The sequence below is a fragment of the Orbicella faveolata genome, unplaced genomic scaffold (genome assembly GCF_042242905.1).
Source record: "Orbicella faveolata isolate gen_17 unplaced genomic scaffold, um_ofav_v1 contig_35, whole genome shotgun sequence".
Classification (NCBI taxonomy): domain Eukaryota; kingdom Metazoa; phylum Cnidaria; class Anthozoa; order Scleractinia; family Merulinidae; genus Orbicella; species Orbicella faveolata.
Genome location: NW_028301564.1, coordinates 20,150,913 through 20,178,188, shown reverse-complemented (window position 1 = coordinate 20,178,188; position 27,276 = coordinate 20,150,913). Strand labels below are relative to the sequence as shown.

Here is a 27,276-nt window from a genome sequence, read left to right as displayed (position 1 = left end):
GCTCGACATGAATAGAACCTGTGCACAAATGGTGTCTAAATTTGAATAACAATACTTTATCATCCTCAGCCACGTACTTATGTTTCCAGACAAAGGATTTTTCACATGAATGCGAGACTTAGGATGTATAAGTATTGCTATTCAAATTTAGGCGCCGTTTATGCCAATGGGTATTTGACGTTTTAACCATGCATACGGTGGTCTATACAAGAGTGAAACTGAGTAAATAACAGCAAAAAAGAGAGAAAAGGGTAACTCTAAACTTTTTTTTTATTATTCAAACAAGAAAATGCGACTTACAAAAGGCGGAATTTATCCGGTATATAAACCACTTAACAAACACACAACGAAATGGAACATATCAATAACAAATTCAAGAAGCAAAAATTCCCCACTAATTAATAAGGTGCTCGTGAACAATAAAAAAGGTAAGCTTGTACTTATGTACCTTATTATGTGTCTAATGCACATCAGAAATGTTGCCCAGAGTAAAGGGAGCAACAGCAATAACTAGCAAAATTAGCATACCACAAATGATTCATGTTGCAATAGGCTACATAATATTCGTGAACATCATAAGACTATTGTCATAAGGTGCGGTTTTAGGTAACCGTAATGTTTATTCAAGGCTATAACCATTTTCTCCGAAACCTCAATTTAAGTCATTTAATGACTAGAGATGGCTCTAATAACTCCAAAACAACAAGCAGATCTTAATTATCTCGTGCCATATAATATGTTGACACTGAGTAATACAGGAACAAAGGCACAGAGTGTTCATATTGAAGCCCTACCCTTAGGCAATGGCTGGAGGAAAATGCTACTAGAAATCATTGATACAGAATTACATAATTTTTAGAAATCAATGCTTAGTTAAGCCGCATAACAGCTCAGTCAAAAAATAAGCAAACACTGTATTTTAACACACAGAGGCTGTGACACTATTTGCGCAGCAACAAATGCATAAGAATTGCTGTTTCCAAATGCCTGAATCAAATCCATACCAAAGCTATCGGATCCTTGCTGAACCTGAAAAAAAACTTAGGGCAGCGCGGGAAACTCAAGTAGTCTTAAGTCAAAATTGCTTTAACCCTTTTTAGACCTGACTGTTTTATCTCCTAAAACCGAGAAAACGAATGGTCAACTTAAGGAGTATTAAGGCGATGAGAATGAGACTCGAAAGTGTAAACAGTATGTCCAAAGTAGTTTCTTCAGGAAAGCAGCATGAGAAAATGACATATATCACATGGTAATTACATCACGATTATCACATATTCATCGCCTGAGAATAGCCCGGGAATAGCCAAAAATTACTCCACTCAATCAAAATCCTATATTAAATAATACTAAACGTTCACTGCACTTTACAAGAAAACTGGACGAAAGAGAGAAATATAATATAAAACTTAGAAAAAAGAAATCTAAATTTGGAAAAAAATCAAATGCAAGCGTTTCCTTGGTCTGATAAGGACTAGCCTATGTGGTTGTGTAGATTACAGTGCATGCACACAGAAGTGTTTAAAGCTACAATGATCCAATCAAATGCAGAACAAAAGAAAACACGCAAAAACATTTGACAATCAATTGAAACCTTCACTAGGGGCTGACCTACTATGTTATCATTTTGAAAAGCTTCAGCTACCCGCCTTTTCAATGCTACGGAAGCGTCCAACAAAAGCTTTCTTGAGAGCTTGGTCGATTCAGTTTTGTTCAGCTTTCTTCGAGGCACCAATTTCGTCATAAAGCACTGGTGCACTGAAAGTGCTCATTTCCTGTTGGTGACCGGTTGTATTATTTAAGATACCCATTTCTTCGTATTCAGCAGCAGCATTTGAGGAGGCTAACTTCTCATAATGGACTGATTCCTTGGAAATGGCTAATTCCTCATAGGTAGTGGCAGCATTGCAGATGCCTATTTCTTCATAGCAAATGATGTCTTCTTTTGGCTTGGGGTTTGCCATCTCATATCTCTCAGTTCTTGTGAATGAGACTTCAGAAGGCATACCATTCAAAGCGTGCAAGCGATTCGCTCGCTGATGCTGCTGGCAGTAGCGTTTCCCACAAACGATGACGAGAACTAAAAAAAATGCTCCACCGAGTGAAGCACCAACGATGACAATATAGCGCTTCTCTTTTTCTTCTTCTTCCATAGGTTCTGAGGAATAATTGAAACAGAAATAAGCCACGATTAAATTAACTGATCAACGAAATGGTGGATAAGAAAGTGGAAGAGAAGAAATAGGAATAGGAGGGGGAGGCTGCGTGGGATTCCCTCAATGAACTAAACTAAACTAAACTAGACTAAACTAAACTAAACTAAACCAAACCAAACCAAACCAAACCAAACCAAACCAAACCAAACCAAACCAAACCAGACCAAACCAAACTAAACTAAACTAAACTAAACTAAACTAAACTGAACTGAACTGAGCTGAACTAAAATAGAATAAAACCATTAACTTATTCTGCCTCTTAAGGACCAAAATTCGGCAGCATTGTATACAGAGACTGACTCGTTCTTTCCACGAAGATAAATAGAATGACGGAGAAGAGAAAACTTCTTTCAAATCAGCTATGCGTTGTTTAGGAATTCAAATGTAACTTGTGCTATTCAAGTTATGTCGAATACACACGCCGACACCTGTTTTAACGCATTTATAAATAAGACGGTCCCATCTGATCTCGCTAAGGTCACTTGCACTTGCTTAAACCTGAAATGCCGGATACACAAATTGCACGCATCGTCAATTCCACAACTTAGTTTGTTATTCTTGGAGTAATATTTTGTTGGCGGTATATCGCTGCGCAACAACGATATCAACATGATCAGAAGCGATAGATCGTCACCCAGCAACGATATTCCGATTATCGGAAGCAAAATATCGCTAAGCGAAAACGATATATCGCTAAGCGAAAACGATATATCGCTAAGCGAAAACGATATTTCACTGGGGGAAAACAATATATTGCTACACTGCATCAACATTACATTAGGTGAAAACGATAAATCGCTCGGTGCAAACGATAAATTGCGCAGGACTCAGCGAAATGTAATCGTTTGCATCACTTTTGCACAATACCGTAAGTACTAAGCTGTAAGGAAAAAGAAAACCCTTCGAGGAAGTCAATTAAGGGGCACGAACAATTCAGCAGAGGGAAGTTGAAATGTCCAATTTATCGCTACAGCTGACTCCATTCCCGAAAAACTACTCAGTTACCTAAGATTTTTTCCTGACTCTTGCGCACCTAAACTGATATATAACCGAACCATACGACTAAGAAATCTGCATCCCGAATAATGGACAAAATATTGTAGTCGGTAATAAGTTTTAGTTCCAGTTACCTTCAGTGTCATACTTCATCTTTAGCGATTTCGGATCTACGCTTAGGGAGCCCAGTTTTCCATCTTTTATTCCCTCTTTCAGTGGGGCCAGCGCCTCTTCATTTTTCAACTTTTTTTTGAATGTCAGCTTAAATTCTGCCACCACACTTCCTTTCCTAAAAGAAGAAAAAATAATGGGGGGGATAAATGACTCATGAGATACTAAAAATTAATGTTAATTACTGCGTCTTTACTTACTTGAATTTTAAGATCTTGACAGTAGTTAAGTCATCGTCCTGGGAATACTGTTGTCGAATCTGCGAAGTTAAAAAAAAAAACAAGAATTTAGCGGTCCGATTCGCAGAGCTTCATTTCAATGTACATTCTAACAATTTAATTTGTGAATAAATTTTGCAGTCTTCCTGTGACAAAAAATGGGAGATGCGATAGCCAAATGGTTCCCTGCAATGAGGTGAAAATAACATCCACATTATTTTCACCAACAAACCGGTGATTACTTGTTTACATAAAATAGCCAAACCCAAACTTGGTCTTAGAAGAAAGATCTGAACATGCTTTTTAAAGGCATAGAGAAAATGCGTGCAAAATATCATTTTAGAAAACATTCCTAAGAAAATTCGCGTGCTGATTGGTTAAAAATCGTGTTTCTATACCTCGATAGAAACACAGAACTAGCACGAGCTGTTGACGTGATGATGGCGCGAGCAAAGCGGAGAATTTACACTTTGATAATCAAAGTCAGCAAGTTCTTTTCCTTTTTTTCGTCGCGGTGTTTTCTAAAAGAAATAGAAAACATGTTCTCAGTGTTTCTATCGAGTTAAAGAATCACTCGTAAAAGTTTGGGAGAACTCGAAAAAGCTGCGGAGACACTCGTCTGCGGCTCGTGTTCCCACAGTATTTCTCGTTCTCTCAAACTTCCACTCGTGTTTCTATAACTCGATAGAAACACGGTACATGTTTTCTATTTCTTAAGTGCGTTACACTTGTTGAAAAGTAGTTAACTACATGAGTCTATGCCGACTTTAAACTGACTGTTTTTGCGTCTTTTTGGCCGCGAAGAGCGTCCCTGTCGTCGACATTTCAAAGTTCCAATGCCTGGGAAATGCAAAATTCATTATATCTAATTTGATTTTGCAGTAGAAAGAGAGCGAGAAAGCGCCGTTTGAACGAGGTAAAATCGCAGGAGGTCATCTATTTTATTTATTTATTTGTTCCTTTATTTATTTGCTACTAGTAGTTACAATGAATAGCTATTTCAGATATGATCACTTCACCTCCTTTACAAGGATAACAGACAGCTTTCTATAAGCCTTGCTCTTTTCGTCCTCCAAGTCATCATCCCATTCCCTTTGGATACGTAGTTCAACTGTAAGCTCTAGAACAACAACAAAATACTCTTTATCACCATTCAGTGTTAAATTGCTTGTAAGAACAGCTTATTGCCACCTTCCTCCACACATATGTGACAGAGAATTAATTAATGAGAGCAACAGACAGAACATTTACACGAAAAAGTCTCTTATACTGTCCTGGATTCAGTAAGCTGGTACGTAAATTTACAGTCTTAATAAAAATACCTGTCTCTGGTTCTTCTGTTTTTGGTTTTTCTGTTTCTGGTTCTTCTGTTTCTGGTTCCTCTGTTTCTGGTTCTTTACTTGTAGGTGGAGGTGAGGTAATTGTGTCACTTGTTGGAATAATCTTATGACCCGAAGATGTTGCAATTATTGAAATAGTAGTCTTCTGAAAGGAAATCGCACTCCTTTTGCCTGCTGTAGATATTGGCGTTGATGTCTTTGGACTGGTGGTAATCTCTTGCCTTGTTGATGTATACAGGGTTGTTATATGTGTTGAATGCAGAGATGAAGATGCCCCTTGTAGGAAAAAAAATAAGTAAAGAATAAATAAGTATAGAATAAATAAATAAATAAATAATGCTAATGCGAATGATAATGATGATAGAAAATAAGAAATAATTTATTTCAAATTCACAATAATGGGACCAGGAAAGTATTGTAGTGAGTAATTTTTGTTGTTGTTGTTGTTGTCGTCGTCGTCGTCGTTGTTGTTGTTGTTGTTGTTGTTGTTGTTGTGGCAGTGCACTTAGCAAAGTCGCCGATGCCTAAAACGAAAAGAGTTGTCGCAGATTTATCGGATCTTGTTGCAACTAGATTTCTCGGATCTAGAGCAGCGACATTTCTCGGATAGCATCACCAGCACGATATGCAGTTGTGCACAGCATAATTTGAAGTTCACAGGCAAAAGTAAAACCTAAAATTATTGTTTAATTTACTGTTTAGATCAGCATCAGCACGTTTTTACTTACAAATTTCGCAGTGATTTCCGGTAAAACCAACGGCGCAAACGCACGAGTAGTTGTTGACCCCATCCACGCACGACCCACCATTACTGCAGGCATGATTAAGGCAGTCGTTGATACCTCAAATGAACAGGAATTAAGAGAAAATAAATCAAAATCAAATGTGCGCAAGCCAAACATGGACTTAAGAATTCCGACCTCGTTATTCAGAAGTCAGACTTTATCTTTATCTCAACATGATGCGAGTATTCTGCCATGATTTCACTTTGTTATCATCTATTTCCTTTCTTTTTTCCCTGGCAAAAACGAAAAATCATTCAAATTATAGACCTTAGTTGAAGAAAAAAGTTCAAATTTTGTTCAAAAAGATCACCACCACTAAAGAACGTCCAAGTCAAGATTTGTTGCCGCCAAAGGGCCAAGGATACTAAGAAAAAGGGGCATGAATGAATTCCAACTCCTCCAGATAAGAAGAGATCTCTTTTTAATCTTGTGTATATATTAAATTGCATTTATCTTTATACAGGATTTGATTGTAAAGACTCACTACTGCTGAGTCTAACTTTTTTCAATAAGAAGTAAAGAAATGTAGAAATAATGCCCGCTACTGAGCGTATAAGCGAGATCTAGACTAGATCTGTTACTTTAGTACAATCATGGGGCGGATTTTGTTGTTGTTGTTGTTGTTGTTGTCGATGTCGTTGTCATTGTCATTGTTGACATTTGCCAGCCCTTTCACAAAAGAACTCCTTGTTATTATTTTTTTCTAACTGCCAAGCTGGTGGCCAACTAGCGCCAAGTATTATTACTAATGAGGAGGTTGTTGTGTTATTACCTGTTTCACAATGATCTCCTTGGAACCCATCAACACAAGAACACGTGTAATTATTTAAACCATCCACACAGGAACCTCCGTTCTTGCAGGTAACATTTATGCAATAATCAATGTCTACGACAACAAATCAAGCAAAAAAAAAAAAAAATGCATTTTATTGGCAATATTATGTACACGCCGAGATACATAAACGCATAGGTGTTAATATATTTGTACCAACTGATTGCAAAAGGCAATTACAACCAACGAACAAATGAGCTAGCGATCACATTTACCTGAATAATTTGTATTGTATTTTGGCCTAATGTTTAAACCGTTTGCAAATAAAGTTACCATTGAAGGTAGCAAGGCAGGAAGACAGGAAGGTGGGAATTCATGAAGAGGGCAAGGCAAAAGGCTAGAAGAGTGAAAGGTAGGTATAAAGGAAGGAAGGCAAGCAGGCAGGCAGGCAGCCAGGAAGGAAAGAAAGAGGGAAGGAGGGAAGGAGGGAAGGAGGGAAGGAGGGAAGGAGGGAAGGAGGGAAGGAAGGAAGGAAGGAAGGAAGGAAGGAAGGAAGGAAGGAAGGAAGGAAGGAAGGAAGGAAGGAAGGAAGGAAGGAAGGGAGGGAGGGAGGGAGGGAGGGAGGGAAGAAGGAAGGAAGGAAGGGAAGGAATGAGGGGCTAAATTTACCCTGGAATTATCATTAATTCCTTTGAAGTTCAAAAAAACTAGGGACTTATATCTTAGAGACCATTCTGTTTACATTGCCGTGGTCAGAAGCGCAAATGCAAGACGGTGTTGAGAATGGGGGTTGGTGGATAGTGGGTAGAGTGTCACTCTGTTCACTGTAGCTGTAACTTATAAGTCTTACCAGTCTCACAATGATTCCCGGTATAACCTACAGCACAATCACACGAGTACTGGTTAATTGCATCCACGCAAGATCCTCCGTTAACGCAGGTGTGGTTAACACAATCGTCAATATCTTTAGGAAAAAGGAACACAAAGAAAGAAAAGACATGAGCTGCTTATTACTTGAGTTGCTTGTTTTTGCACTTGAAAACTAAAGACAACAAATAGTAACTAGTTTGTCATCCATTAAAAAATAATGAAAGTAATTTAAAAGAAGGTTTTTCTGTAATACGAGCCACTTTCAGCAAGACCTGGCCATCAAGTATATATTATCAATATATCATCAAGTTACTGTATCATTCTATATCTTGCACAGTTATTAGCTTAAGCGGGCGTCTTTCGTACAATCAGCACATTTGAGCTATTTTATCACATTTTCTACTCTATGCCATTGTGGCTTTACAGCTTCAACCAATATTATCGTGCTTTCCGCGGTACCTGTCTCACAGTGATCACCACTGAAACCAGCACCACAAGAGCATGTGAAGTTGTCTAACCCATCCACGCACGAACCTCCGTTTTTGCAAGAAACATTGATACAATAATCAATATCTGAAACAAGGTACGAAACATAGCAGTCAGCGAAAAAAAATATTCACGAGACATCGCTTCATTTTCAACACCATTTAAATACATAGACCATACAATGACTCACTTAATCTGATTCGTAAGCGCGATTGCTTTCAATCCCACGCTCATTGTTTTCCGAAGTTGGTTTTTATCAGTCACGACGCGTCCCATAGTCTTTTATGCTTCATTGATAACAACATGGCCAGAATATCATTATCAGTCGGAATAAATAGTACCTTTGCAGTTCTTTCCATCACCAGTTAAGCCAAATGGGCATGGGCCACAGCTTATTGTTTCTATGCGTTTGTAGCAAGTCACATTTGGGTAGCAAGAATCATCGCTACAGTTCCGGATGACTATGTCGCAGTTTCGACCAGTAAAGCCAATGTGGCACTGACAAGTGTAATTATTTACAAGATCAACGCATGTCCCTGTTGAGAATTCAAGAAAAAAAACGTAGTGGCCATAGAAATCAAGCTTTCTAAATGAGGTTCCTGACAGCAGATTTAAACTGGTAACCATTACCTCCACAAGTAGACTACAATAAACTGCACTGGATTTTGAATTAAATTGTTCCTAACGAAAAAAAAAAAAACGTTTTAAACGCAAGAGACAGCAATTGATCACCTACCATTTACGCACAGTGAAGGGAGACAATCGTTGATGTTGACTTCGCATCTCACTCCAGTGAAACCAGCATGGCAGTTGCAGGAAAAACTATTGATTTTGTCCACACATGTCCCTTAAAAGGACACACTGAGTAATTAACATTTCCCTCTAGAGTAATTCACATTTCCCACGTACTGACTACAATATATAAACAAATTCATCTTAAAGCCCTCCCCTCCACCCACCCTAAATATTAAGCAAATATAATCCTTTCTTTATTTCTTTTATGCCATGCCTAAGAGTTATTGCGTAGTCACTTTTTGCTCTGGAAATGGGGCAAGACAATTAAGTTTGGGTTAGAAAATTGTGTTGCACCATAGACACTTTTTAATACATTAATATGCTATTAGCTAGGGAAAAAAAAAATATTTACCGTGAACACAAGGAGAAGACTGACACTCGTCGATCTCGACGTCACAATCATATCCGGTGAAACCAGCCTGGCATTGACATCTGTAGCTATTAACTTGATCGACGCATGTTCCTTTTAAGTGAACGGGAATGAGATGATTTTCTGTCTGTCCGTCAATATCAAGTTGTACACATTCTTAACCTTCAAACATACAAGCCAACTCGAATACTCACAGTAGTACCGGCACGAAGGTGAATAGGGGAAGGGAGGAGGGGTGGCTGTGGATGGAACCTTTCTGATTGGTTTTTCGTTGTTACAATTTTCGCTTGCTGTGCAGGATGGTATTTGTGAGGTCACATGACGTCATTAAGTACGCAAATCTTCAGGGGTTTCAATTAGGCTCGATTTCTGCCGTTTCCTCGAGTCCGGTCTACCTTATTGGATTTTACTAAAAGTAAATCAATGGAAAATTAACCAAAAATGTTGAAAAAAGTCAACAAAAAGGTATTAATTCTGTAACGCTGTTCAAGAAAAGAAAAGACAAAAAAGGCCGAGCTGTCGGAAAAAATAGATTGACCTCCATGTTAGAAATGTAGTTGAGACGGCAAAGCCAAAATACGCAAAGAAACAGTTGACGCGTCGAAATTTTGGCGACGGATGAATGAGCAGGTTCCTAAAGTTTAAGCAAAATCTCCTCATGAAAATTCTGAAAACCCAATTGGCATGTATGCTACCCCTCGGCCCCAACCCCACTCTCACCTTTTCAATCCTTTGAACTTGCCCACCACGAGGATGAATAAAACAAATAAAGTACATTACCACTTCACTTGGCGACAAAAGATTAAAAGTCTAGCAAATGTAATACAAGATGCAAGGTAATCACTCACCATTTACGCAAGGTGATGACTCGCATTCATCAATGTCAATGGAGCAATTCTGTCCACTGTATCCGGGATGACATGAGCAACTGTATGCACCGGTGTAGTCGGTGCAATTTCCTATGACATAAACGAATAGTAAATGATTTACAAGTGCACTTTCTCTAATAAATGCTGGAAGCATTTAAACGCTGGAGACAGTGCTCACTTTAACCTCCGATCCACTTTAACCTCCTTTAACCTCCGGTCACCATGGTGACTGGAGGTAACAAAAGAAATAACTTTATATAACCCCTTAGACGGTTACCGGCTTTGTAGCAATCGTCTTTGTAAAATGCTTTATTGCATAGGAAGAAAGAAAGCAACTTGGTGTTTGTTTGATTCTTTGATTGTTTTCGTATTAGCTTTTTGTTGCTTTTTTTTTTTTTGGCTTGTCGTCTGTTTAGCCGATAAGGCAAATGACACGTGGTATTTGATATATGCTTGCTGCGCATGTAATCTTCAAGGGTACACAGGCCTGTTGTTTTAACAGTTTTGGCGTCAGTTGAAAATGGACTTGTACTCCTTTTGGGTATTGTTGTTGATGTCGTCGCTGTTTTGTTTTCTTTAAAGCGTAATTCTATACACTTTTTCTACGTAACAGCCTCACCGTGATTACAAGGAGAAGAGCTGCAGTCATCAAAATCTCTGTCGCAGTTCCTTCCAACATAGCCAGGGTCACAAATACATGTGTAATTGTTGACACCATCAATGCAGCGACCTTCAAGAAATGAATAAAGAAAATTAGGGGTTTATTACCGATATTTTGTATCACTGTTCCTTTTTGGTTGCGTTGTTTAAAACTTTCTGATCTGTAAACGGCTGGGGAAATTCATTTTTCCAAAAAATTAAAAAAATTATTGTTTAAACGACATCATACTTACACGCCAACCCTGTGAAGTCTACTCGACCAAAATGTGGGCAGTTTTCCTTTTTCTTGTTTGTTTGTTTTTGTTGTTGTTGTTGTTGTTGTTTTTCTTTTTTTATTCCCTTTTTTTGATTTAAAACATTGTGGATCCAAGATGGTGAAATCTTAAATAGACAACGTCCTGATATGACTTAATTTACCAATGGCAATAGCGTAACAAATTCTTTCGTTCCATGAACGTTTCATTACGATAACAAAAGGACTCTTTGAAATCGATCGAGGTGAATAGTGGAAGAATATTTACGAAGCCGCGAAGCGGCAAGGTGAATATTCTGCCGCTATACACCAAGATTGAAAAGAATAATTGTTTTAGTATATACACGCGAAGAAACTATTTACAGAATTTTCAAACATGGCAAATCTAGCTAACCTTCGATACAAAATCTAGCAAAATGGTCTTTTAACACCATTCAAATCAGTACCTAATCTTAATCGAAAGTCTGCCAAAAGAATTGACCGTTCAATCGTTTTTATTGGCTTGAAATAAAAATTGGAAGAGCAGTTGGCGAAGGATCAACCTTAAATTATACTGTGCAAGCAGGACTTTGGTGAAAACTGAATGTTTTCTCGCACAACGACGTGGAGGTGCTTCGTTGAATAACGCTTGATGCTTCTGTCAAGGAACCCTGCAGTATTCATTTCTGCCAATACTGGTGAAGAGCGACTTAGCTCGGGTTTCCTCAGATTGATGAAATCTGCTATTGCCAAGGACACGTCCTGACACTGCTCGAAAGTCTCATCCGTCCTTTGAAAACTTTATGGCCAAATTTCATAGCTTTCTTTGTATTTTCTGATATAGCATCTTCTTGTATTCTCAGGATTTCGCATTCAGAAACACTGACGAAACGCGAGTTTACGCCGGCCATATATATTTTTTTTTTGCCTGAATCGCTCTTTATTCACTCGGTAAAAGGTAAATAATTCTCATTAGTCGGAGATAGCAAACCAATCAGATCGCTTGAAACTCCAAGATCCCTGAGTGTGTATATAATAGTAATAATTATTATCCATATTGGAGGTGGCTTGTGATGGATTTTTACCGTTCCGTAAAATGGTAGGGTAAATAATATCCACCACAAGCCACCGACACTGAGGGGTATAATTGTTGTATATACCACACCAATTAAATCATTTGTTTCGACGCAAAAATGTCCAACAGTGTAAGAAAAGCCTCATGATTCATCAGCTGATCAATAAAGCCTGGTCCGCACTAGCTACCCAAGCATAAGCATAAAAGAAGCTTTTGCGCCATAAGCATAAGCATAAGCATAAGCATAGGCATAAGCATAGGCATAGGCATAAGCATAAGCATAAGCATAAGCATAAGCATAAGCATAAGCATAAGCATAAGCATAAGCATAAGCATAAGCATAAGCATAAGCGTAAGCGTAAGCGTAGGCGTAGGCGTAAAAAAAGCGTAGGCGTAAGCGTAGGCGTCGGCGTCGGCGTCGGCGTCGGCGTCGGCGTCGGCGTCGGCGTCGGCGTCGGCGTCGGCGTAGGCGTCGGCGTAGGCGTAAGCGTAAGCGTAACCTTTCGGAATTAGAGTCGTTGTCTGACATTATGGAAGAAGAAGAAGACCGAAAAACCGGAGAACACGCGTAACTCGCTATATTTCTTTGTTGTGTTTTGTTGCGTGTTATCGCCAAGACACCGGGTTGACGTCACAACTTACTAGTGCCAGTCCCCCGTATGGCGCGTTTTTTACTCCGAGAACCATGATTTCGATCGGCTTTTAAAAATCGGGATTAACTCCAAATCTTATTTCACTGCTTTTTTTTTGTTTATTTTATATATCTACTTTTGAAAAAGAAAGATATTAGGTAAGGGTGATAGGCACTTTAAGACTATCAGCCAATTAGCGAGCACTTTAAGCTTATGCCAGCCTGTCCTCACTGAACATAAGCATAAGCATAAGCATAAGAAGAAAAGTTATGCTTATGCTTACACTGTATGTCGCGCCTGTCCTCACTAGCGCATGAGCTTCTTACTGCTCTTGTTTATGCTTATGCTTGCGTCGCAAGTGAGGAACGGCCTTTAAACGAGTTCCGCGTATTTATTAAAATTGCAAAGCGATAAACCCATTGGAAACAGAAGTGGTTGGTTCGTTGATGTGTCAAAAACAAAAACTATGCTGAAAATTGCTGCTCGGAGGATTCCAACTGAAGTGAGTCGCGAAGTGCGGTAGGCGACGTTTTTGTTATAGAAACTCTCGTCGCGTTTTCAAAAGCTTTTGTCCAAGGCACTTGTCATATTTTTCTGGAGACATTTCTTCAAACGGAGTTGTAAAGCCTTCCTTAATTTAAAACATGCTGAGATAAATTTCATTATTTTAACTTGGCGTGTCTGTTCTCGTTGAATAAGTTTGCGGGTGAAAATGAAAAAAAAACCCCTACCTGTTAATATAAACATACTGCTTTTGAGAGGGGGGGAGGGGTGTCTGTGTCTATGTGTTAGAAGGGAAAGTTGATTCATAGAGTGCTAAAATACGATTTTACGTACGACTCTGGCAAGCTGGGAGGTTTACAACAAACACTTTTCCCAGTTGGAGTAGACAATCAGAAAGCACGAAAAGCACTTTCCTCTCGTTAGGTACATAATAGTAAACGCAACCATCGTCATTACCTCGTGCACACGGATAAGATTGGCAATCGTCAATGTTAGTCTCGCACTCGCTTCCGGTATATCCAGGTACACAGTGACATTCGTAAAACCCTGATCCCCTGGGCTTGTTTGGATGTGGCACACAACTTCCATTGTTCTGACACTGACACACCACCAAGGATACAGTGATATTAACGTAAGAGGTAGCTTGGCATGCATCCATGGCTTTGAGGAAGAACTGTGTATTTGCATCATTGGTAGCGTTCCATATCAACACGTTATCGCGCACCACAGCCTTGGTTGGACTTCCGTCCATTAGTGAGAGTGTGACGGGCATGCCTTCAGGGTCTACGATGTCAATAGTTAGCTCGAGGGTTTCTTTAAATACTGCGTAGTACTGCGTGGTCGGTGAAAATCCAGGAGGAAGATTAACTATAGATAATGAAAAATGAGATGGTTTCATCGTCAAACGCATCAGACAATGTTCATAACACACATGAGCAAACGACACTAGGAAAGACCTCAGTCAATATCGATTTCTTCCGATGAAATTCGTGAATTTGGTAGTTCCCAGTCATTGTAATACACGGCCATATAATATTTTGGTGTAATAATTACCTTGACGCTTTGACCATGCCTTTGTGCTGATCTGTGGAAGACATTGGTAGCACCAGTCGATAGGATTCGTCTCGTTTGGTGCGAAGCAGTACCCATTTATCAAGCAAGAGTTGTTCTTTAACGAAAGAAACAAAACGGTGGTCATTACATAAACAATGCTTAACTGCAGATCTGGGGTACTTCTAGCCTGGGATTATTATATATTTGACTTGGGTAGCGAATGAGAGAGCGAGAAAGCTGGAATAATCCATGCTCGTAACGCTAGGTTGTTGTTGTTGTTGTTTTTGTGCTTACAATCCAATCACTTGAAATGGAAGAGAAAACTGTCAATTTGCTTTACAGGCCGTACGCTGAAATACTGGACTGTTCTCTCTCAGGCTGGCCATAAACGTGTTACTGCGTGACTGACACTCCGGTTAGCCTAATTTTGTTTTCGCAGTGCTATCTTTATAACGTTTTCCAACTAAAGTCTTGCACATTTTCCCTTTAAACTCTTACAAAGTTTGAGGCAGGGAAACCCGGAAACGGCGTTGGATTTTTTGCTTTAAAACGCGCACAGACATAGTTGCGATCAACAACTGAAGACGCAAGGCAGAACCATCTCATGATCCTTCACGTCCACAGGGACAGGACTGGCACGATTGACCTGGTAGCTGCAGCAAGCCAGTTTGTTGCAAAACAGGAGGACAGAAAGTAGATGTTTGGGACATTGACCGCAAATGATCTGCCCCGAAAGCTTTTTTTTGGTCTCGCATGCAACTCAAACATCCGAATGAAATAAAATAGTTTGTGAGGTCTATGTAACAAGTAAGTAGTTTATTTTTCACACAACACTGACATGTTGAATGTCACTTTGAATAAACCTGTTTAATAAGGAAAGTACAACGTTCAATAACACAAAAAAAAATTGCTAGAAACTACTCTCAGAAGGCTGGAAATGCTATTTTCGGGACCCCAGATTTGAAAATCTCCCGGGGGAGCATGCCCCCTTCGCGCTCGCGATGTGCCCCGCCCCCCCCCCCCCCCCCCCATAAATTTAACTCTGCAACGGCACTGCAGACAAAGCATCACCATCATCGATATTTCTAAGCAGTGACGCTTTTAATAGTGTAACTTCTCAAGTAGAAGGTCTTATGATTAACACCAAAAGGTCATCCTTAATGTTGGAGACGCCGTTATGAATATCGCTGCAGGTCTGATCTGCTCAAGTTTTCTGGGGAGACGCTGGGTCACAGCGTCCGCCTCCTGTCTTCCTCCACCCAATGCCGAGAAAAGCTGCAGATGCTTATTTTCGTATCTTTGTTTGTTTGCTTGTTTGTTTTGTTTTGTTTTGTTTGTTTGTTTGTTTTTTCTTTTTTATATAATCATATTGTTATCTCTGAACGTTTTAAGCTTTTAACTCGATCTTCACGAAAATTTTACTGAATGCATTAATTGTTCCGTTGGACCCATGCTGGCGCCCCACTATCCAAATACAGAATCGTATCGAGAAGAATATAGAATGGGCTAGTGACTGATATAAGGTAGTACCAAAATTGTTCTTACCTTAAAGCGGCATCCAGTAGAAACGTTGCAGCTCATGCAAGCTGAGTCATGTGATATAAATGTGAGATTTTTTTCGCTTTTGTGCTCGCCGTCGTTGGACACAGATATCATCAGCCCAGCGGCTGAGGTTCCTGCATTGTTTTCATCAAAATACTCTTGTGTCACTGGTGATTCAGGTAAATAACAGTCTGTAAGCACCAAGTCTGTCATTATACCAGGAAACTCATGCTCCGTGTTGTTTGGTTTCCAAGAGCTGTCGATCACCTGTATATGTATGCAGGAGTAAACGGGTTAATGATGGGCTACAAATACCACTAAAGGTTGCTTATAAAAGTAAAACAACACCCTTTGCGGTGAGAAACATTAATGTTAACGGCTAGAAAAGTGAAAATCTTAAAAATCTTCGAAGTCGCAAAAAGTAATTGATAGAACAAATAGACATGTGACATAACCGCAGTGAAGTGCGCAAATACGTGTTATGTTTTGTACATTCACTAACGTAAAGGAATAAAATTAAATACATCCCCTCCAAAAGTACACATTTTGACATAACTAACCTTTCAAAATACGTTTAAACTACCATAAAATACCAAGATCGAAAAAAAGGCAGACGTTTCAAACAATCGGTTAAAATAAGAGATAATTATATAAGTATACAAGAAAGAGCGATCCTCACGAACGTTAGTCTCCTATAACCATAACCATATACATACATTTTTATCATTATTATTTAGCTTTAAAAGATGCTCACCTTGATTTCTCTAATATGACAGGTCATGTTTGTAGAATTCAGGAAACCAGTTCCCAAGACCGTTACCTTTCTGCACGGACGCTTACGTCTGTCGCACAAACCATCCCCTTGTAATCTAATTGAAGTATGAAACAAACATAATTTCTTATTTAGTCTGTGTGGCAAACTACATCAACTAAAACAATATGACTTTTTCGCGTTCGAAACCGCCATGCAGGTTGCTCTACGCAGTGCTCGGCTTTCTCTACGAGATGAGATATTTTGTCTTGGTCATAACGGTCATTGACATCACATGGCGTCTTTTAATCCATTAAATTCGCCATATAATGGCGCACTTTATACTTTATTCTAATTCCGCAATGTTGCTAATAAAAGGGGAGGAGGATTAGAAATAGCCTTGAATGTCAGTGTCAAGGAGAGTGAATGGGTGGGGAGGAGCGAGGCTTTAGGGTTTACAAGCCCTGCTTGATTAAAAAAAGAAAAATTCAAAATGGTATATCGTTTTACATTGACAGACCTGGAAATTGTTGGTATTTGATAAATAGACACCGAGCAGTCTTCAGCTGTGTAGTCCTTGTTGCAAACACAAGATCCATTAACGCATTTACCATTGAACGTACAGTCACTGGGACATAGCAGTTCACTGATCTCGTCTACTGAAATTGGATTATTTTCGCCACTGCCATTCACAGAAGCAGACATATTTACTGCAGCCAAACTTCCACATTCGTTCATTAATATAGCAGCACCGCCAGATGCAAAAGACAAGTCTCCAGTAGCCTGTTAAGAAAGTACGAAAAACCTTAAAAAAGAAAAACCTTACTATATTGTTCGGGCTACCTAAACCTGCTATCTAAGCATACAAACGCCTTAAGGTTACTTCCCACCTTCAAGGGCACAATTTTTTTTCTTTTATTTCACAAAATTTAAGTCAGTCATTTCTCAAAAAGCGGCCGAGTTATTTAGAAAAAAAAAACCTATTTTCGAACAAAGTTAATAAACCAGAAAGGTGTCATAATGGCTTAAATGGACAAAACCGGCAAGGGAATTTTCGCTGCAAACACTCATCTTGGAGCTCGTATGTCATGTTATTTAGCATTGCTTATATCGCCAATCTGTTCTTTTTGCCTTGGGCTACTTTTTCCGTTTTAGTGCCTTTCCCTCCAATGCGACAGCAAGATAGAAAACATGTTGCAATGCAATGGTTTACTCTGGAAATCCTGATCCATCGTCATTGACGCTACAAGGTCCTGATGTTCCATTGGTTTGCGGCGAGATAATATCCTGGCGTGGCGCGAGTTGCCTACGAACCTTTACGAGCTAAAATCTCGCGTGGAATTTTGGGAGGAATACATGCACGTACGAATTCTTTTTTTCCCGAAGGACACCCGCAAAGGTGGCAAGTAATCTTAAATATAACGTTCCTATAAAACTTAAATCAAAAGTCGTTGTATATTTAAAGTATATCATACGAAAGGTCGCAAAAATCCTCATTGATACCAATAATAGAATACTTGATCAGATAACTTGGCTTTCCCTTATTTACCTCCACATCAGCTGAACATGCATCTACCAATCCCTGCACATTCACTCCGATTTTGACACAAAGTTTACCAATCTCAGTCTCGGATATTCTCTCCTCACAGTAGCGAGTGGCGTTTTCCTTTGACATATGTCCAGCCTGCACCGCCCGTCTAAAGCGTGGTTGCACTTGGGGAACGGTTACTTTAAATATCTGAAAATCTTCTTCAGTTGGATCATCAGAGAAGTGTACATCTCTTTTTTGTCGATCACAAAGTTGCATAGGTGACAAATTCTTTTTCATAACGGTCGGAAAAGCAGCAGAAAAAGCATCTTTGCATAATGCATCGGCAGCATTTTCATCTTTTGTGCACAAGCACGCCGAGGCATATTTAACAATTTTGTCTCCCAGATCGGGTGGTAGAATGTCAAAGTAGCTTTGTCCAGGGTTTAGCCTAGGAAATAAAATTAAAAGATCCGGTGTTCATACTGCCATTCTGTGATTCTACTAAAATGCTGTCATAAAAAACAACAACAACAACAACAATATCAACAACAAAACTCCCGCAACGATCAACAGACAATGACCTTATTTGATAAATTGAAGAGTGTTCTGTTTACAATTGTGTTCGCCTAGTCGTAGATCGCTCACTCATTGAAAATAAGAGGATTGCAGCGTGACAGATCAGTTAAATTGATTTTCTTGGGTACAAATACCGCAGAATATTTTTACTCTATAGTTTGCTCTTGGATAATAAAGAATATTTCTTTTCTCGTCAAAAGTTTCAGTTCGAAATTGTTCTTTTCATATTTTTGCCTGTGGCTCGCAAGCAACATTTTCATTAACTAGTAATACGGAAAGCCATAGAAGCGCTACAATTTTAAGGTGGTATGATGCCCCAAAATATGGCGATGTTCATGAAAAATTCGATTTTTTTAAAAATACAAGATTTAAGACCATTGAACGCTTGTCAAAAACATTTTGAAACGATCTTGCCGGATTTGTCTCTAAGTAAGCGGAAATTTAAGGACATTACACAATGGTATAGGTTTTTCTTGACGTAGCAACGGCCTAAGCAATGACTGTTTACAGTAAGAACAAGACCAAAATTATAGATTAGTTTTAACAGATATGAACGATGCTTTGCAGTAAAGCTGTAAAGACATGCGCAACCGGATCGGTATAATTAATTGTGAAAAGTTTTGCCTGAATTACCATCACAGGCTCTCATTCATTTCCCTTATGAAAAGGAACATTTCCTACAACTGCGGTAACCTTTTACAAAATAGAACAACCATGGCACCCCCACGAGATTCAACTGCACCCCACCCCACGCAATTTTTGGTTTGTTAAATGCTTAATCCATCATATAAGAAACTTATATAAGTACATAACTCATATAAGTACATTTTTCTCAAACGTCTACTTTTGTACCAACTGACTTTACGCCAGCATTTCTACTTTGGCAGGTATTTAGACATATTCCTGAAACTTGGCGGTAATCTAAGACCAATAGTGTCGTGATGCAGTAAACTAAAAAAACAAGTAACATTTTAATGTCTGTCACGTAACACCAGGTAATTTGTCCACTGGTTTGGTGCGATATGTTTATTTACAAATAAAGCCTGTAAAAAGTACTAAAAACAAGAGTTAACTATGAAAACTTTAGGTTATTGCACAGAACGAAATAGAAACTTACAAGATATGTTTGTTTAAAAGTCACTTGTTTTGTAAAAGTGCAGGAACTGTTAACGTCAATGCTATATATAAACTATAAAATAAAACCTCAAAAGGGTGTGACTAGTTGCCATTGTTACCATTTTGAGTAAAACCTTCAAAATTTATTTTCTCTTCATGAGTTCAATCGCACACGGCTGATCTTTGTTCACCATGTGTAAACAAACGTTTTGGTCCCTTTTAGGGGACCTTTCCACCTTAACTTAAAATTGTTGCTCAAATATCTCGTTTCATGGTAGTATTCCATGTTAATGACCTCGCACTGATAACTAACGATTAACCTGGATGTGCGATTCTAGGGGAGAAGTAGTTGTATGTCTATCAAAAGAAAGTTGATTATTTTTACGACTCATTAATTTTTACCTCAAATTGTTTCCGTATGTATCTCCATTCTCTCTCCCGTCGTACAAACATAGTCCCTTTTCATTGGCTCTATTTCTCGCTCTCGGTGCATACAGGGTGATATCGAGTCCGTGGTCGCGTCTTAAAATTATGACTTTCGCCCCGGATGGAAACAAGACCTGAATTCATCAGCTTTTATTAGCACGCAAACGAATATAGCAGATAAAACAATGGTAATAATAGTGTTATTGGCCTTTCTAAAAGATTTAACGTTCTTGCTAATAAGGAACATGAGAGAATCTGGTCTATAATAGTTTTACAGTTATTAACAGTAGGAGTTAATTAAAATACGGTTATAGCGGAGTCCCACACTCATATACTGTAGGAAAGAAAAAGAAACATGAACTTTCTCACGGTTGTCATTGCTAGCGGCATTACTCGGGAGCACACACGACGTCGACGACGACGTCGCGCAACATGGCGGCCATACTCCAGCTAATAGGTTAACGGAGACATACAGCCTTGGACATTGGACATTCATGTTATGGTCAATCGACTTCTGTCAAAACAAGATATCCACCGACCAGTATTACGTGACCATATCGAGGGATCAAGTTTAGGGCGCATCGAGATCACGTGTTTATAATAAACACTTACCTCGAAGTCAATACTTTTACCATTTATTTTCTTTTTAATGGTTATTCCTGGTGACAAGCATTTTTTGCTTCGTATTCTGACTCTCATTGGGGTTGCACTACGAGTCAGAAGGCTGTTGCAACAGTTAAACTCAATAACATCATTATGGTCTCTCAGCACTACACCACAATTGCAGGTCTGTATGCCAGGACAACGCCAATGTCTCGTTTGAACCTATTAAAATAAATAATTACACAAACAATGAAGATGTAAAATAAATAAAATCAAACAATTAAATAATTAAATAATTCGAATAGCTCGCCGGGAATATTAGACCTTTTCTTCCGATATTTGTTGAAAAGTACTTCTATATCACTGGTATTACAATTGTCATTTTGTGTTTGGATTGAATCCTCTAACCTTATGGACTACGTTAAGGTCAATTTCTTGAATAACGCCTCCTTAAGTAACGATGAAGATGCATACAACAAAGTCTTTATTTTTAGTTATATCCTCACCCCCATCCAAGAGGAAAAATAAATCGATAAAACAAAACAAAATATACTGCGACTATCCTGTTTGTTCGGTTGCTCGGGTTGATAAATAATAATAAAACAAACAAACAAACAAACAAACAAACAAACAAATACTATATGAAAATGAATTTTTCCCGACAATGAACCTAATAACCAAATGATTATAATCATTGTTTTCAATTTCTTTTAGTTAGTAAACTAACTGAACTGTAATTATAATGACAAATTTCTCACCTCAAAGTTCCTCTCTGTATTCTTATAATAGACAAAATCGCCCCGACCGTAAAAATCGTACCGTCTGAAATGTCAAGTTTACTCTACATCAGTTGTTACATTTTTCCCCTAAATAGATATCTTTGAATGAGGAATCTTTCAAAGCGGGAATCTTTGATGTTGGAGATATTTAAAAGCGGGAATCTTTAAAATGAAAAATCTTTAAAACGGAGAATCTTTATAATAGGGAATCTTTAAAATGGGGATCGTTTTTGATCTAAAACGCTTGGGGTTTCTTTTTATTGCCTCAGAAAGATAGCCAAACACATTTCTCATTTGCGGTCTTTAGATTTTTAGGTAGGCGTTTTTAGCATTTCTTTTTTAGCATTTCGTGTTTTTTAGGCTTTATTATAAAGACGTTGCTTGGCTCTTGATTGTCTTCATAGTCAAGGAAGTTTGTAACGTGACGTAGTCATCTTATGAGGTATACAAGCATCCATTATATTACGGACATTCCATTCAAAAGTATCCCACACCTCATCAACAGGGACACCGGTCCCTTGGAGAGTTTCATATGAGGATCAGAAAGTTTTTGCAACACTTATTTAATGCGGCTGCAGTTTGTCCTTCTTCCGATGTAGATTTTACGTTTAAAATCTCTCTTTTTTCGACATGCCGATTGTACAGAAAGCAGAACCATGCCATAGTCACTTATTCCAAGGACGACTCTGACGTTATTTACTGCGGCTGTGTTGTTAGTAAATGTGAGGTCTAAGATACCTCGTGTGTTCCCTAGGTGTCTAGTTGGTGACTTGACTTGACTTGACTTGACTTGACTTATAACATCTTGGTCGACTAATTTTTCCCGGTAAAACTTCGGTAAGCCATCGAGCCTATCTAGTTTCTTCGTTCTATTACTGGGTACTTAATGTATTTATACATCGACATACTTTTTCCTACGAGTTTCTTTCTTAACCTTTTTTTTTTTGTGTGTGTGTGAATGGTAATATATGAAAATTCCGGTCACAGAACTGACAATAAATTCGGACCAATTTAAATCAAGAACAAAAAGGATCACAACACTTTCATTAGACATAAGGCATCTTTTAACTTTGTATTCTTCTAACTGTTCAATGCCACAGAACCTAGCCATATACGTGGATCATGTTTACTCAGGTGATTTGTCTCCATATTTCCTTCCAGGACATTATAAATACCATGACCTGTTCCCACCCAGTTTAGTCAGTAATTATTTGTTCTAAGTCTCATCGTCTCTGGATCGTAGGTCTAAAGTACTATTGACGATATCGACTTTGTCGTGGTGGCTTACATGAAGAATCGTTGACTACTCATGGCTCGTGTAAACAGAAACTGAGCTGTCTTAGAATTTTTAGAAACTGAGCTGTCTTAGGACTTTCATAACAGAATTGCGAGTGCAAGACAAGATTATTAAGGAATAAGTTTATGTAAGAGAAGATTTTGAGCAATCTTTGCTAGGAAGAGTGCCAGCTGAACTTCTAAAGCTAATAAGCAGACTTGATAGTCTGAGCGGTGATGAGTACAAGAGTAAAGTAGCCCAAGTTGTTTAAGTGACTAGGTGTCATGAAGGACAGTTACTGAATCACAATCAAAGAAGATTCCAAACCTTTCAGTGACAGTTCCAAGGAAACTCATTGAAGAGACTAGGTTAGACAGGATGCTGGAGGTAGTTGTCATATCCAGAGTTGACCAACCCGTTGATTGGTGTGCTCCCGTAGTGGGGACTCCCAAATGGAATGGCAAAGTCAGGGTCTTCTTAAACCTAAGCAAGCTAAATGAGTTATGTCAAGAGGGAGAACCACCCACTTCCATCTGTAGACTTAACTCTAGGAAGATTGGCAGGTTTCAGAGTGTTTTCGAAACTTGATAAGAACTCAGGACTTTGGCAGCTAACTTGGGGATCAAGACCACTGACAAAATTCATCACTCCATGGGCTGTTTCTGTTTTAATGGGTTGCCCTTCGCAATGAGCTCTAGTTCAGAGACATTCCAGAAGAATGTGAGCCAGATCCTCCAGGGATTGGCTGGGGTTGAGTGCAACAAAGATAACGTTTCAGGTCCATGGCAAAGACCGAATGAACACGATAAAAGGTTAAAAGCAGAACTCTAGCGTCTGGTTAAATCTTGCGTGACTCTCAACCTAGACAAATGCCAGTTCAACGCAGAGACAGATAAGTTCCTGGTTATATAAGCTTGAATGGAATTTAGACGGATCCTGAAAAGCTACAAGCAATTGCAGACCTACCTCAATCTCAAAACGTGCAAGAAGTGAGAACATTTCTCGGCATGGTGAACCAACTGAGCAAGTTTTCCGAGCACCTCCCTCACAAGAAAAAAAGCACCAGAGACATTCTTCACAAAGGTAGCCAATGTACACAGGGAAGTGAGCATTGCAAAGCATTTGAGCAGATCAAATCTGATCTCACACAAGCTCCAGTACTGGCTCTGTACGATCCAAACAAGGAGACCAAACTAGCAGCTGATGCTTCCTCCTTTGGCCTAGTTCTTCTTCTTCACTTCTTCTTTACCTTCAAACTGACTCCTCCTAACGACTACTCTCATTCGTATCGAGACCAATGACTCCCACTGAAACCAGATACGTACAAATCTAAAAAGAAGCCCAAGCGCTCACGTGGGCATTCGAACGATCCTGAGAATACATTGTGGGAAAATCGATCTATATGGACACAAGCCATAAACCCCTGCTATAACTCCTGAGTACTCACACACAACTTCCTGGATCAACTTCCGTCGAGAATCCAGAGATTTAGAATGCGACTACTGAGATTCAACTTCAAGGAGATCAGGTATGTTGCAGGAACGAAGGTGTATATAGCCGATGCGCCTTTAAGACCGGCTCCAAGCCCGAAATAAAACAGCGAAGTCAGCAATTTACGATGACGAAATGCATGCACTCTGATCCGAGACCTCAACAGATCATGAAAGCACAAGCGGGGGATCCTGTCTGAGGACAGATCAAAGTTTAATTCTGCGAGAGATGGTCTGATAAGTATTGACTAAGCGATGCTATAAAACAGTTCTGGCCTAGCAGGGGTAAACTGTAAGTGGTGTAGAACATTATGCTCAAAGCATCCAGGATCGTAGTCCTTTCTTCCATGCGTGTCGAAATACTTGATATGATCCATGACGAGCACCAAGGAATCACTAAATGCCGCAAGCTGGCCAAAAGATCTGTTTGGTGGCCAGGATTAAACAGAGAAATCTCGGATCTGGTGCAGCAATACAGATTTTGCGAACTACAAAGGGACAACAAGCCTGAGCCACTTATCACGACACTCTTACCAGACCAGTCCCTGGCAAGTGATTGGTAACCACAGAACTCTTTGAGCTGAAAGGCATCGACTACCCTACCATTATAGACTACTTCTCAAGGTACGTGGAGGTAGCAGCTATGCAGATGACTACAAAGTCAATTGCGGTCATTAGAGCACTGGAGTAGATATTTACCAGACACGGGATCCCACCAAAACAAGTGCGATCCGAAAATGGTCCTCATTTTGACAGGGGCATAATTCTTCTACTAGGCTAAGGAATGGGGATTTTCAATTTCCCCAAGCAAGTGGAGAAGTTGAGCGGGGGAATGGAATTGTGGAGCACACAGTGGCCTGACCTAGAAAGCTGGCGTGTGCGAAAGAGCAAGAACAAGTTGAATGAGGAAACAGTGCTCAACACCAGGCACAAGACCACGCCTTTGCCTTCAAATGGGCCGTGTACAGAAGTTTTTGTCAAGGACTATCAGTGGTCAGGAAAACGTCATTGAAGCAGCACCATCACCGACCAGCACGGCTAGAAGGAACCATTATCTCTTTACTTTACTGCCAAATCAGCATGGCAACATAAACGACTGACATCAATAGTGAACACCTGTTCGGAAGGACATTCCCGTTTCAAAGGGAGACATTTGAATACCCACTGAAACACTTATTCTCAGCATGGTCCGCTAAGAACTTTCAAAGTCCGCAGAAAGCCTACTCCGTGTATAACCGATAATATACGCGCACTGATGTAAACAAGAGACTATTGACGCAAAGAGGTCAGAAAAATCAGTGACCCAATGGCTTGAACGGCCTACAGAAACCTGAGACAGGAGGTTAAAAGAGAAATTAAAATTGCTGAACGGCAATTCTTTTCGAATTCTGAACAAATCCAAACCCAGGTAATAACAGCAACATTTGAAAAGCAATTCGTCATATAATCCCTAAAAGATCTATATCCCAGCGAATTTTCTGCAAGGATAACAAAATTGTTGCAGACGAGTTCAATCGGTTTTTCGTCTCAGTTGACAAAGTACAATCATTGGCTAATGAAATGCAACATAACACTGAACCGAAATTATTTTGTCCCAAGACAAAACCATTTGTGCGAGCAGTTTCAGCTGAATACTATAGGCAGTGATGAGAGAGAACGCATAATATCATCAATGCCATCAAACAAAGCCCCGGACATCGACAAGATCTCTGTTCGTGTTTTAAAGGACTGCCTTCCTGTAATCACGTCTATTATCAACACTTCTATTACCTCATACATATTTCCCACCACTTGGAAATTAGCTGAAGTAACACCTCCTCCTCCTAAAACTGAAAACCATGAATTGGCAAATAACAACAGACCAATCTCGCTTTTACCGGTTTTATCAAAAGTCTGTGAAAAGTTGCACACAATCAATTCCCTTCTTACTTGCAATCAAAAGATAGGCTTACGAACACTAAAAGTGGTAACAAGCAATGGCATTCGACCGAAACATCTGTCATAGAAACGACCGACACCATTGTAAGAGCAGTAGACCAAAAGATGTTGACCTCGGCAGTGTTTTTAGACATGAGCAAGGCCTTCGACAGCGTTAACCACGAAACACTGACCTTAAAATTGCAAGATGTGGGCGCCGCAAACTCAGTTATCCAGTGGTTTTGTAGCCACCTTAATGACAGGCGACAAGTGGTACGAATCCATTCAACATTGTTTGAGCCCTTGTTCACCAGCTGGGGTGTTCTGCGGGGAAGTATACTTGGAGCACTTTTATTTAGCATATACACTGATGACCTTCCTTTAGCACCACAGAGGTGCAGCGTTCAGATCGAGTTATGTAGACGACACTAAGCTTGTTATCTCTTTCAAAATGAAAGATAGTTCGGAAGCCTTTGCCGACTTACGAGATCACTTGCAGAGAATAGGTCAATGGTGTTCCAAAAATAACCTTTTAGTGTTGAACCTAAGCAAAACTAAACTTATGGTGTTTGGCAGCAGGCAAATGCATCCTAGATTGGCCACTCCTCGCCTCACGTTCAAGGGAAGAGAACTCCTACCTGAACACACCGCTGAAGACGTTGAAGTGATTTTGGACATTAACTTAACCTATGACGAACGCATTACTAGAACTGTCTCTTCCTGCATGTCCTGTCTCAGTCAAATCAGCCGCACAAAGCACGTTTTGACAAACGCACTCTATTAACCGTAATAAACGCTTTAGTTTTTAGTAAGCTTTTTTATTGTTCGAACGTATGGGTGAACGCATCGAAGCGTAACGAGAGTAAATTACAAAGTATTAAGAACTGTGTAGTTCGAATTGCGACCAGAACGCGCAAATATGATCATGTCACACCAGTCCTAAAAGAGCTTAAGTGGCTACCAGTAGCAACTCAGTTATACTTTAGAACCTTTAAATGCTTAACATCCCGTTTGCCAGAGTACCTTTCCTCTCAATTCATATAGCGAGAAGAAATAAGCAGGCGTACCGCAAGAAGTTCACATATGCTGAATATTCTGCTTTTCAAGACTGCTGGTAGTCAAAGGACGTTTCACTATAGAACAGTTGGTGTTTGGAACTTTATGGATAGTTATGTTAGAACTTTTAAATCAGTGTCTGCTTTTCAATTTAACATGAAACGTAAACTGG

At 39.3% G+C, this 27,276-nt stretch overlaps 1 protein-coding gene, 1 long non-coding RNA gene and 1 pseudogene across 2 annotated transcripts in view; all 3 read right to left on the bottom strand.

Moving 5' to 3' along the window:
- The window catches only part of LOC149103671 (uncharacterized), a 209,056-nt gene that overhangs the window by 4,709 nt on the left and 177,071 nt on the right, over positions 1-27,276 (bottom strand). The window lies entirely within an intron of this gene.
- The window catches only part of LOC149103685 (von Willebrand factor D and EGF domain-containing protein-like), a 52,795-nt gene continuing 25,771 nt past the window's right edge, over positions 253-27,276 (bottom strand). The window contains exons 7-29 of the mRNA XM_089273957.1: positions 21,345-21,408; positions 20,596-20,808; positions 19,960-20,117; positions 17,884-18,313; positions 16,855-17,117; positions 16,338-16,452; positions 15,587-15,850; positions 14,042-14,156; positions 13,445-13,855; positions 10,505-10,615; positions 9,865-9,975; positions 8,999-9,109; positions 8,588-8,698; positions 8,193-8,387; positions 7,825-7,938; positions 7,346-7,459; positions 6,496-6,609; positions 5,667-5,780; positions 4,921-5,214; positions 4,618-4,718; positions 3,581-3,639; positions 3,344-3,498; positions 253-2,155 (exon numbers count right to left, since the gene is read on the bottom strand). Of these exons, the coding sequence (XP_089130083.1) occupies positions 1,701-2,155; positions 3,344-3,498; positions 3,581-3,639; positions 4,618-4,718; positions 4,921-5,214; positions 5,667-5,780; positions 6,496-6,609; positions 7,346-7,459; positions 7,825-7,938; positions 8,193-8,387; positions 8,588-8,698; positions 8,999-9,109; positions 9,865-9,975; positions 10,505-10,615; positions 13,445-13,855; positions 14,042-14,156; positions 15,587-15,850; positions 16,338-16,452; positions 16,855-17,117; positions 17,884-18,313; positions 19,960-20,117; positions 20,596-20,808; positions 21,345-21,408 (4,192 nt within the window). The 3' untranslated portion in view covers positions 253-1,700. The remainder of the gene's footprint in view (positions 2,156-3,343; positions 3,499-3,580; positions 3,640-4,617; positions 4,719-4,920; positions 5,215-5,666; positions 5,781-6,495; positions 6,610-7,345; positions 7,460-7,824; positions 7,939-8,192; positions 8,388-8,587; positions 8,699-8,998; positions 9,110-9,864; positions 9,976-10,504; positions 10,616-13,444; positions 13,856-14,041; positions 14,157-15,586; positions 15,851-16,337; positions 16,453-16,854; positions 17,118-17,883; positions 18,314-19,959; positions 20,118-20,595; positions 20,809-21,344; positions 21,409-27,276) is intronic.
- Positions 10,820-12,023, bottom strand: LOC149103686 (uncharacterized; annotated as a pseudogene).